At 36.2% G+C, this 12,647-nt stretch overlaps 1 protein-coding gene across 1 annotated transcript in view; it reads right to left on the reverse strand.

The window, feature by feature from the left end:
* Positions 1–12,647, reverse strand: part of LOC103048694 (copine-5) — a 160,630-nt gene that overhangs the window by 80,965 nt on the left and 67,018 nt on the right. The window contains exons 5-6 of the mRNA XM_088153182.1: positions 12,232–12,271; positions 9,723–9,799 (exon numbers count right to left, since the gene is read on the reverse strand). Of these exons, the coding sequence (XP_088009308.1) occupies positions 9,723–9,799; positions 12,232–12,271 (117 nt within the window). The remainder of the gene's footprint in view (positions 1–9,722; positions 9,800–12,231; positions 12,272–12,647) is intronic.

The following is a 12,647-nucleotide window of genomic DNA, read 5'->3' on the forward strand; positions in this document are numbered from 1 at the left end:
CTCAGTGCGTATCCAAGGCAAACCATTCAATATCACAGTCATCCAAGTCTATGCCCCAACCACTGATGCTGAAGAAGCTAAAGTTGACCGCTTCTATGAAGACCTACAACACCTTCTAGAACTAGCACCAAAAAAAGATGTCCTTTTCATCATAGGGGATTGGAATGCTAAAGTAGGAAGTCAAGGAGTAATCGGAATAACAGGCAAATTTGGCCTTGGAGTACAAAATGAAGCAGGGCAAAGGCTAATAGAGTTCTGTCAAGAGAACAAGCTAGTCATAGCAAACACTCTTTTCCAACAACACAAGAGACGACTCTACACATGGACATCACCAGATGGTCAATACCGAAACCAGATTGATTATATACTTTGCAGCCAAAGATGGAGAAGCTCTATACAGACAGCAAAAACAAGACCAGGAGCTGACTCTGGCTCAGATCATGAACTTCTTACTGTAAAATTTAGGCTTAAATTGAAGAATGTAGGGAAAACCACTAGACCACTCAGGTATGACTTAGATCATATTCCTTGTGAGTACACAGTGAAGGTGATGAATAGATTTAGAGGATTAGATTTGGTAGACAGAGTGCCTGAAGAACTATGGACGGAGGTCCGTAACATTGTACAGGAGGCAGCAACTAAAACCATCCCAAAGAAAAAGAAATGCAAGAAAGCAAAATGGCTGTCTGATGAGGCTTTACAAATAGCTGTGGAAAGAAGGAATGCGAAAAGCAAGGGTGAAAGGGAAAGATATAAGCAGCTGAATGCAGATTTCCAGAGAATAGCCAGGAGAGATAAGAAGGCCTTCTTGAATGAACAATGCAAAGAAATTGAGGAAAACAATAGAATGGGGAAGACTAGAGATCTCTTCAAGAAAATTGGAGATATGAAAGGAACGTTTAGTGCAAAGATGGGCATGATAAAGGACAAAAAAGGCAGGGACCTAACAGAAGCAGAAGAGATTAAGAAGAGGTGGCAAGAATACACAGAAGAACTATACAAGAAAGATCTTAATGTCCCTGATGTCCACGCTGGTGTGATCACTGACCTTGAGCCAGACATCCTAGAGAGTGAAGTCAAGTGGGCCTTAGGAAGCATTGCTAACAACAAAGCTAGTGGAGATGACAGGATTCCAGCTGAGTTATTTAAAATACTAAAAGATGATGGTGTTAAAGTGCTGCACTCAATATGCCAGCAAGTTTGGAAAACGCAACAGTGGCCACGGGATTGGAAAAGGTCAGTTTACGTTCCAATTCCAAAGAAGGGCAACGCCAAAGAATGCTCAAACTATCACACAATTGCACTCATTTCACATGCTAGCAAGGTTATGCTCAAAATCCTACAAGCTAGGCTTCAGCAATATATGAACCGAGAACTACCGGATGTACAAGCTGGGTTTCGAAGAGGCAGAGGAACTAGAGATCAAATCGCCAACATTCGCTGGATCATGGAGAAAGCACGAGAGTTCCAGAAAAATATCTACTTCTGCTTCATTGACTATGCAAAAGCCTTTGATTGTGTGGATCACAACAAACTGTGGCAAATTCTTAAAGAGATGGGAATACCAGACCACCTTACCTGTCTCCTGAGAAATCTGTATGCGGGCCAAGAAGCAACAGTTAGAACCGGTCACGGAACAACCGATTGGTTCAAAATAGGGAAAGGTGTACGACAAGGCTGTATACTGTCACCCTGCTTATTTAACCTATATGCAGAGTACATCATGAGAAATGCCAGGCTGGAAGAATCACAAGCCGGAATTAAGATTGCAGGGAGAATCATCAACAACCTCAGATATGCGGACGATACCACCCTAATGGCAGAAAGTGAAGAAGAACTAAAGAGCCTCTTGATGAGGGTGAAAGAGGAGAGTGCAAAAGCTGGCTTGAAACTCAACATTAAAAAAACTAAGATCATGGCATCTGGACCCATCAATTCCTGGCAAATAGAAGGGGTAGAAATGGAAGCAGTAACAGACTTCATTTATTTGGGCTCCAAGATCACCGCAGATGGAGACTGCAGCCATGAAATTAAAAGACGCTTGCTCCTTGGGAGGAAAGCTATGGCAAGCCTAGATAGCATATTAAAAAGCAGAGACGTCACCTTGCCGACAAAGATCCGCATAGTCAAAGCTATGGTTTTTCCAGTAGTAATGTATGGCTGTGAGAGCTGGACCATAAAAAAGGCCGAGCGCCGGAGGGCGGAGCTGGCGTCGCGGCGATACGGCGGGCGATCCTGGGCTCCCAGGATGGCAGCCGATATCTCCTCGCCCGGACGGTCCCGATGGACCTAAGCCGTCCCGTAGAGATGGCGAACGTAAAGGGCGCGTCCCGCGGATCTCAGGGACGCCGCAAGTCCCAGATCGATCCGGGGAGAAGCTCTTGAAGCCGGTGGAGGAGAGGCAGCCAAAAATGGCTGCGAAAGCCGGGACAGCTCCAAAGGAAGATGGAAGAGAGGGGTGTCAACTGGGTGAGATGGACTTTTACTATTCAACTATTCTTAGAGAACACCTTAAGTAACTTAAAGAGATTTTTAAAAGTGAAGAAAAGTGGATTAAGCGGCGAGATTGAACCCTATTAAAAAAAAGAAGGGGGAGAAAATTTTTCTTTTCAACTTTCCCTTTTTAGTGGAATTGACAAGATGTTTTTCTTTTAAAAAAAATATATTTTTAACTGGATTGGCTTTCTCTTTTTAATACTCAATAACTTTTTATTTTAAGCCTTTTTTTTACTAAGTTTTTTTTATTGTTATAAGAAATTTATATCTTTTTGACTTTGAAATGGGGAAAGTGGAGTTAAGAGAAAGTAAATGAAAGAAAGTTGCACTGCCATTTAGAGGCGCGAATTAGTGCTTTTTTTTTTCATTGTGACGCACGCTCAAAGACCCTGTGCTTTCTAAAAAGATAGTGGGATGTGCATGTTTATACAGGTGCCATCCGTAACTATAAACAAGAAAGTGGAGTTGAAAGCGACTTTGAAAACATTAAGATGGAAAGTTTGAGCCAGTCACAAGAGCCTTGATTAGTGGCAGTAGCTCTTTTTTCTGCTAGAAGCTCTGCTTTGCTCTCTATTCCCCCCAGAGGGATTTTTTTTTTTAAAGAGGCTTAGCCTTTTCCTTCTTTTCCTTTTCTTTTTATTTTTCCTTCTTTTTTTCTCTCCTTTTGCTTCTTTTTTTCTCTTATTTTTGGCAAGAACAAAGATAAAGAATCCTTTGACTCAATGAAGGTTTATCAAGATAATAGACTATACGAGAAACACAATGCAGAAAAAGATCTTTAAACTATTGAGGATGACTATAAAAAATTGGAAGAAGAGCTGCAGAAATTCTCAAAAAAAAAAAAAAGAAAAAAGATATTAAAGCTAAAATGGACTTAATTAAACATAAAACGGGATCATTGGAAAAGGAAGAAATAGTACAAGAAATCAGAAACATTAAACGGAATTATTGTGAGGCCTATAAACTGAGAATTAAAAGGGTTAATCAACTGATAAATGAAGAGAGACAGATTTGTTCTTGGCACTGAGGGTGAGAAAAAGATTATACAAGATTATAATGGAAAATCGTACTAAGAGAATGTACAAAAAGAAGAAGTAAAACAATATTGAAAGAAACTATTGCAGATGTTTAAAGAGAAAATCAGGGGAATACAACAATGATGGAACTGACAGAAGCTTCCAAAAGCAGAATGTTCAAAAGGACACTTATTATTGCTTTCTCTTATCCAATAATATAGAAAAAAGGAATGAACAGCCAGATATTTTGGGACATTGAATGAAAAGGGTGAACTCAAAATTATGCAAGCGCTGGAATAAAGTATAAATCTGAGATATATAGTTAAAAATTGTATAACATGTAGTGAAATCTGGTTAGAACTGTAACTTGGTTAGAATTGTAATTGATACTGTAACTGATATTGGTTAGAATTGTAACTCTTAAGAATTGGAAAAATTAAAAAGTACTTATGCAGGAGGAAGTTATTCAAAATTATGGAATGTGCAGAGATGAGTTAAATTGAGATTTGAAATTAGAGTAAGAAGATAAGCAATTTTATATGACACGGGATTTGTTTTTATTAATGATTAGATGAGAAAATATAGTAATGTAATAGATTAGGAAATTTTATAATAGAAATTTGATATTAATTATTATATATATACACATATAATAGATAGATGGAGATGTATTACTAATCCTATTGAAAGTTAAAATTTTTTGTAATATATGATTTTATAGATTAGCTATGAATGATTAATAATTGTTAATTGATAAGTATACAAGTATATTTTTGAATAGATGATATGAGAATTTAAGATTATGAAAGGGGCACCAACGAGTTTAACTGGTTGACACACGGTATAAAATGGAAGATGCTTTTTTATGCCTTTTTATGTTTTTGTTTGTTCATGTTTGTTTTGTGTTTGTTGTAAAAATAAAAAAAACATTATAAAAAAAAAAAAAAAAAAGGCCGAGCGCCGAAGAATTGATGCCTTTGAACTGTGGTGCTGGAGAAGACTCTTAAGAGTTCCCTGGACTGCTAGGAGGTCAAACCAGTCAATCTTAAAGGAAATCAACCCTGATTGCTCATTGGAAGGATCGATAATGAAGCTCAAGCTCAGATATTTTGGCCACCTAATGCGAAGAGAGATCTCTTTGGAGAAGACCCTGATGCTGGGAAAGATTGAAGGCAAAAGGAGAAGAGGACGGCAGAGGATGAGATGGTTAGATAGCATCACTGAAGCAATGAGCATGAAACTGAGCAAACTCAGGGAGGCAGTGAAGGACAGGAAGGCCTGGCGCAATATGGTTCATGGGGTCACGAAGAGTCGGACACGACTTAACGACTAAACAACAATCATTATAGGGATAAAATCTTTTAGAGATGGGAATTTTTTGAAATCTATCATATAGCATATTTGATGGCAGTACATTTAATCTGGCTTTTGAGAAAGCTATTCTGTATATACTTAAATATAAGCTATCCAAATATTTAGGGAGTTGAAAAATATATCTGTAATTATGCCAAAAGTTACAGATGAGCACAATACTTTGGCTTTAGCCATTAATCCCTGTATTGAATTATCCCATAATCTTTGATACAATGAAATGCTGATGACATACCCCTGGAAAATAAATAATCAGGATCAATGCCAATCTGACTTATCCTTTGAGTCACCTGTTTAAACCACATATCTATAAAAGATCATTTGGAATTTCCTGAAGCAATCCTTCCTTATTTTTAAAAACATATATTTGCAACCAAAACTTACTAGTGCTTAACCAGGCCTTTGTTTTAAAGGGCATTGCCCAGTTTCCAAGAGAATAACAGAATTTCAAACACAGCTTGGGACACTTAAAAGAGATCTTAAAATTTTGCCTGCAATTGTGTTATGTTATTATTAGCAAATATGATCCAGACTGGAGCTCCATATAGAATTTGTGATGCAATTTTGGCACTGAAAACTTTTATTGCTGCGGGAACAATTCTTCCTCCTTTTGAGTAAAAATATCAGAGCAAGGCTGCCATAGTAGATTTGCTTTCAGAAGTATTGCCTTACAATGGTGTTGCCAGGTTAGAGCACAGTTAAATAAAATGCCCAGATAACTAAAATTCTCTATTTGTGTTATTATATGATGTTGAATTTTCCAGATATACTTTTAAACTTTTTTTTTTTCAAAAACCAACATTTTAGTTTTATCATAGTTAATTTGTAAATGATTTTCTTGGCAATACTTAACTAGTGCCTCAAGGAAGTGTTTTAGGCCCAATCTAGCACGTGAAAGAAGAACAGTGTCATCTGCATATAACAAAGCACAAATTTTCCTTTTGGCTAATGATGGGCAGTGGCCCTCAACCTGAAGTAATGTGGTCTCCAGATCATTGAGGTAGATGTTAAATAGTGCAGGGGCCAGGATGCAACCTTGTTTCCCTTCTTCATTGTAATATCATCTGCAAGTGAACCTTTTCGGTTGTATCTAACTTGCATTTTACTGTCTTGATACAGTGCCTGTATCAGGTATGTAAGATGCCTGTCAGGAACCAAATGTTCTAATTTAGCCCAAAGTTTGGTTCTGTTAACAGAGTCAAAAGTGACTTTAAAATCTATAAAAGCAGCAAAAAGTTTACCTTTCAGGAAAACAGAATATTTTCTTGCCAAATAGGCGAATACAAAACATTGATCAATTGCTGACTTGCCTTTTCTAAAAGGAGCCTGAGCATTTGTTAAAACAGAATGCTCCTCAAAGTAAGAAGTTAAATTTTCATTTAAATGTCTTGCATAAAATTTTCCCAGGACTGATAACAAACTGATTGGCCTATAATTAGCAGGGTTTTCTATATCTCCCTTCTTATATAAGGGGACTACTATAGCCCTATTCCAACCCAAGGGGATTAAACCAGAGCTATCTGTTGCAATGAATAAGGCCTCTAATAAGGTGCCCCACCAATCTAGATTTTGTTTGAGGAGTTCAATGGGTATATTATCCTGGCCAGGAGCCTTGCCAGATTTTACTTTTGATATAAGGTCAATAATCTCTTCCTCTAGCATTGGTTCCCACTGTGGAAGGGTAAGTAACTTTAATCTAATGTTATTTGCTATATTTGTGACAGGTTGCTCCTGCTCCATGAACATTGATTTAAAATATTTTTCCAAGGTTTTGGATGGTATACAACAATCCAGAACAGAAGGAGCAGTGAAAGCCCTGGAAATGAATTTCCGAAAGGTTTTGGAGTCAGAGAAGCATTTATTAATAATGACCAGGCATCTCTCTCTCCTTTCTGTTTCTCCTGGTATAATAGTATCTTATAATTTTTCTTCAACTCATAATATCTTAAAAAGGGCTGTTGTAAATTGGACTTTCTGTATACTAAATATAGAGCTCTCTTCTATTATAATAAATTATATTATTTTAATATATAAATTATAATGTAATTTTAATATAAGTATAAATTATTTAATTATAAATTATATTATATTATTATAATTATATTATAAATTATAAAAGATCTTTCTATTAGCGGTGACATAATCAGCATCAAACCAACTAGAAGTGATACTCAGTAGAGTATTTCTTTGATTTGATGTAGTGGATGCTCCAGATTCTAGAGTTATACTGATCAGGTTTGTTAGAATATTATAAGAAATGATTTTTTCTGTAGAACTCCCATCTTTTATTATACATGATCTAAAATCTACAGCTTGAGTAGAGTTTAAAACCATAGCTAAATAATTATTTAGATGTTCTGCCCAAGAAATCCTGCAGTATAAATTGCCTTCCTGAAGAACCTCCGGGGAATAATATTGGGTTAGACAAATATCTTTATCATTGGTTAACAAACTTAAAACAATAGGTTGATGATCACTATCTGATCTGAAACTGATATTAAATAATCTGACCAAGGGAAATAAATTGGTCGATGTTAAACAATAATCTATCACGCTTGCTCCCCATCCACAAGGTAAATGTGAATTCACCAAGATAATCATGTGCCATTGAACCATTTAAAATTATTAAATTTAACTTATTGCAAAGACTGGCTAAACAAGATCCTACATAGTTACCGTATTTTTCCGACTATAAGACGATATTTTTTTCTAAAATCCTTACCCTACAAACTGAAGGGCGTCTTATTCAAGGAAGTCAGCCGAGAATCGTGCGGTTCCAAACTGCCCATACTTTGTTTCTGCAGAGAGGCTTCCTCCTATTGCTAGTCTCCAATCACGAGTGAAATAGCTTGTCTCCCAAACAGACTTCCTCCAATCACGTGCCTGATGTAACTGATGTCAGCTGATGCTGAACAAACCAATTAGAGGAAGGCTGATTGCAGAAACAAGCTATCTGCAGTTTCACTCGTGCTTGAATGTAATCAGTTAAGCAAAAGAGCCTGGAAATAGAGCTGCAGAGAGATGGTTTGGACCTCCTCCCACCGAGTGTATCAGGTCAATGTTAACTAATTACTAAATAAAAATGTGTTCTGCACTATCTTTAAAATATTGATTTTTTAATTTTGGGCTGGAAAAGTGGGGGTCATCTTGTACATGGGGGCGTCTTATTGTCGGAAAAATACAGCAATGTTCTGATCTTTAGACTGTCTGTCATACTTTCCCAGGTTTGACAGATTAATAAGGAAACTTGGCTACCAATGCTTCATTATTAGGGCCAATTCTTGCATTTAAATCACCCAGAATCACAAAATGTGTATGGGGGAATTTAAAAAGCAGATCGTATATATATTGTTCCAATTCTGTCCAAATATGCTTGGTTCGGAATCATGTTTTAGCTGGTGGAAGATAAATATTTATGATTATTAAATCAAACTGTTTTAATTTTAATTGTATCGTAATAGTGTATTGTTCATAGTGCCCTAGTAAGGTTGTCTCCACCTTTAAAGCACTTGAGACAAGGATTGCTAAGCCTGCATTGTTACGCCCTTTTTTGGAAGTTTTAGAAGCCTTTACAATAAATGGAGTAAAGCTCTGAAGATAAAGATAATTGTGCACCCAACTTTCCTGTAACAGAATCATGTCAAAGTTGCTTAAATATTGAGTAAAAGAAATACCATTACATTTGTTGAACCATCAATCACTATAAATATGATTAGTAAGACTGAGTACTTATTTTTTAACTATTTCAAAGCAAGAGCAATTGTTATGTTCAAAACAACAGAAACAGCAGATAATACATTCAATCTTAAGGATTCTATTAATAAAATATCTATCACAGTATCTTGTTTTTACAAAATACAGCCAATTGTATATCAACAAACCTGTAAACTTAAAGACCAGCTAGTCAATCCATCAGGGAACATAACTAATCAAACAAATCAAACAACGGAATGTAATAAAGTAATGTCTGCCCCTGATGTTGAAGCAAAAGGCACAAGAGAAACAAAGAGATTGCAGAATAAACCTAACATTGAGTCTGCTTCAAATTGGCAACAAATGAGATACCTGAAGGCCAATGAATTAGGTGGTAACCCAGACAATCCAGTGGTCTCTACAAGGGGCCCTAGGTCCACCCAAAACCCACCAGTGAGTAATTCTAGAAGCAGGAATCACTGTGCTATTTTCAATGAAGAAAGCTTATTAAATTGCATTGATGTTGATGACTGACTACTTTCAGAATATAACCCTAAGCACTCCACTCTGACAATAATTTCCTGGAATACTGCTGGTTGGCTCAACAAATGTAAATTATATATATGAGAAATAGGAGAAAAGATTCAAAGTGGTAGATCTTCTCTGAGGTTCATATATGTGAATCCAAATTTTTGTATTTTGTATGACTCTTGTATTTGCTATTTTTAACCATGTTTATAAGAAATACGACTAAATGGTTTGGGTGGCTTTATTTTCAGTGTGTTTAGGTTTAGAAGAAAATATTACATACTGCCTTCCACAAACTTGCAAAGAGTTTATGTCATGTGGTCATGATATTTTGCTTTTTCCCCACGCATCAGTGACCCATCAGGTTGGGGAAAGCTGACCTAGACATAATAACAAGCAGGAAAGAAACTAATATCTGGCTACTGGTTTTACCCAAAGTTAAATTAGTCTTTAGTCTATCTCTGGGAAATGTAGACTCCCTTTAATAGGATTCATCTTAAAATCTCACTGTAAGCCTTATACTTCACTAGGTGTGACAGAATGAACCCAATGCAGAAGAAGAGGAGAAGCTGGAAGCCATACTAATGACATCAAAGATGACATTGACTAGACACTCACATCAGAGGCTTCTCCAAGCGACTTCCTGGTGATCCAACAATCTCCCCCAGGGTGCAGAACGTTTGACCGAGGAAATCCTGATGAAGGAAATTGACATGAATATTATGAAAATTCTCAAACCCCTCTTAGCTGGGCTTTTCCCCTCTTTCTACAGCTTCCTAGAGACTGAAGGCAAGACATTATTAAAAATGTAACTTCTGCTCTGGTTATTTTATGAAGATCAGTCTTCAGTCAATTAATGTAGCTCCTTTCTACAGCTCTTACAGCAGAAGTCTGGGAATAAGTGGCTAGCAATTTATGAATCTGGCCACAGAACACTGCTTTAACAGTAAAGAACACCCACTTGCTGGATTAAAAAGAAGCAGTCTGGTGGAAAGGTAGGATGATTCCACAGAGCAAGCACATCATATACCAGGGTCTTTGCCTAGTCAGTGTCTGTGTACATGGGTACTTCAGCCTCTGGCATCCTTGTTCCTGCTCTGTAGATCCAGAATGCAGCATAGTTGAGACTATTTTGACTGTCATATTCTCATAAATTAAATCAGCCAGTAATGTTAGTAAAAAAGAAGATAGAAAAAAATGGATTGGTACTTTTTCTCCAGCATAACCTGACTATATCTATTTCCTCAAACCATGCCTATTTATTTGTAGAAAATGTAGGCTGTCACCCCATAAAGTTGTCACTTGAGCCTATATCTTGCAATGAATTCCTACCAGACTTACTTGTACATGCTTCATCTAACTAGTTGGCAAAAATAAAAACGGAGATTCGCTGTATCATTTCCTTACATTTCCTTACTTACTTGAAATGCAAAATATTATAAAAATTCAAGATAAATCTAGAGAATGAACCAAAGTATGTGGAGAACTGGCAGGAAGAAAATACTGTTTTTAGTAATATTTTACAACTTAGAAGAACTCAGTGTGTTGCAATGCATCAACTGCATCCTGAAAGACCCAGATTCATTCCCTTGGGCATCAGTCACCAATGCAGTTCCCATAAGCATCAAGGTACCTGTAGTACATCTATGTGGCACCTGTGGTACTCCACAATGAAATATAACATTTTAAAATGAGTTTATTAAAATAATTCTTAAAAATTAATCTATTTTGTTCACTGTTCTTACAGTTGTTCTTGTAAGTTTTCAAGTACGAAGGCTAAAATCTGAAAAGATTTTTCCATTTTTATGCAAGATGGCCGAGATTTTAGCATACTCAAGGGAGATCTCTAGGTGAGACTGGAAAAATCTTTTCAAGATTTGTCAATCTTGCATAATTTCAGCCATTTTATCATATATCATTTTATCATTCATTTATTTATATACATATACATATACATATACATATAGTGTGTGTGTGTGTGTGTGTGTGTGTGTCATATCCTTTTCCTTTTATTCTTTGTAAATGTGTCCTCTTTAAATTTTAACTGTATATTTATTTATTGTTTTAATATGTTGTAAGCCACCTAGAGTCCCCCATTGGGGGGAGATGGGCGGGGACAAGTTAAATAAATAAATAAATAAATAAATAAATAAATAAATAAATATCATTCATTCATTCATTCATTCATTCATTCATTCATTCATTCATTTATATATATATATATATATATATATATGAATGATAAAATGGCTGAAATATTGCAAGATTGACAAATCTTGAAAAGATTTTGCCAATCTCACTGGAAGGTACAGCTAAGTGGAAGCAACTAAAACTATATATAAAATAAATAAATAAATAAATTATTTTGGGGCATTTTGCAAGTTTATGTGATGATGCCTGGACTTGAAAGATTCCTAACTCCTTAGCAATTTAGCTTAACATCTTCAATTAAGCCCAGTCTGGTAGCAATCAATAGGAAACATCTCTGCCAGTATTCATAGCCAACTGCACTGGATCATAATTGGCATTATCCACTGCATAACAGATAAATAGATTAACCCAATATTAGAAAACTTCACATGGTAAGCATGTAAAACTTCACATGGTAAATATGGTAAACTAAAATTGTAAAGAAGTTTAACTTATTAAGAATAAGTATCATGCTCATACCTGATGCATAATTACACTTGGCTCCTCCTATTAATGGGAGTGGCTAATGAAATCTGGATGACTCAGTCCATGGTTTATTTAGAGTTACAGTGAACCAAGGGCTCTGGTCTTTCTGGAAAAACAGAACCAGAAGCTAAGGGAAAACCATAGTTTTAGACCCTGGCTTATAAGAGAAGAATAAATCAGATCTTGATTTGCACACAACTCTAAACAAAACAAAGATGGAATGATCCAGGCTTATTTAGGCACTCTCAATGGAAGGTACAGCTAAGTGGAAGCAACTGAAAGCCTGTACTAGCATCCATCATGTGGGTGATCAATTAGAGTTCTTTACAATTCTGGCTTATTGTGTCATCTGAAGATGATGTAATGAAATATAGGCAACAGAAATTGGATCAAAGAGTAAGTACCTCAAGAGCATCATGTAAATGAAGAAGAGAATGTGTACTTAGCTTACATGTTTGGAGAGGTCAGGACTCTTGGAGTCTACATCATAACTGCAAAGAAGAAGAAGCAGAGATCACACACTGTATTTCAATCATGTAGAATCTTGGTATTTCTCTTTTGCAAAACCTATACAACAGGGACACTGTACAATATCTATGAAGAAGGAAACAGACTCAGGGTTGGAGAACAAGAATTTGACTTCTGTAAGGCTTCCTGAGATTAGCTTTTTGATGTTAAAGCTGAATCCTTTTCCCTGTACATTACTTAAAATAGTCTTCTCTAATCATTTGTGGACTTCAACTCCCATATCCTCATCCAAAAGATAATGTTGCCTGGTTATTATGCCAACAGAAGTCTAATGCATCTGAAAGAAGTAGATTAGGGGAAAATGTCAAATCAAATAAATGGAAACAAGAGTACAGCTGA

The sequence above is a fragment of the Python bivittatus genome, unplaced genomic scaffold (assembly GCF_059951505.1).
Source record: "Python bivittatus isolate LINGU-HERP-01145 unplaced genomic scaffold, Pbiv_v1 ctg000700_np1212, whole genome shotgun sequence".
In the NCBI taxonomy this organism is placed as follows: Eukaryota; Metazoa; Chordata; class Lepidosauria; order Squamata; family Pythonidae; genus Python; species Python bivittatus.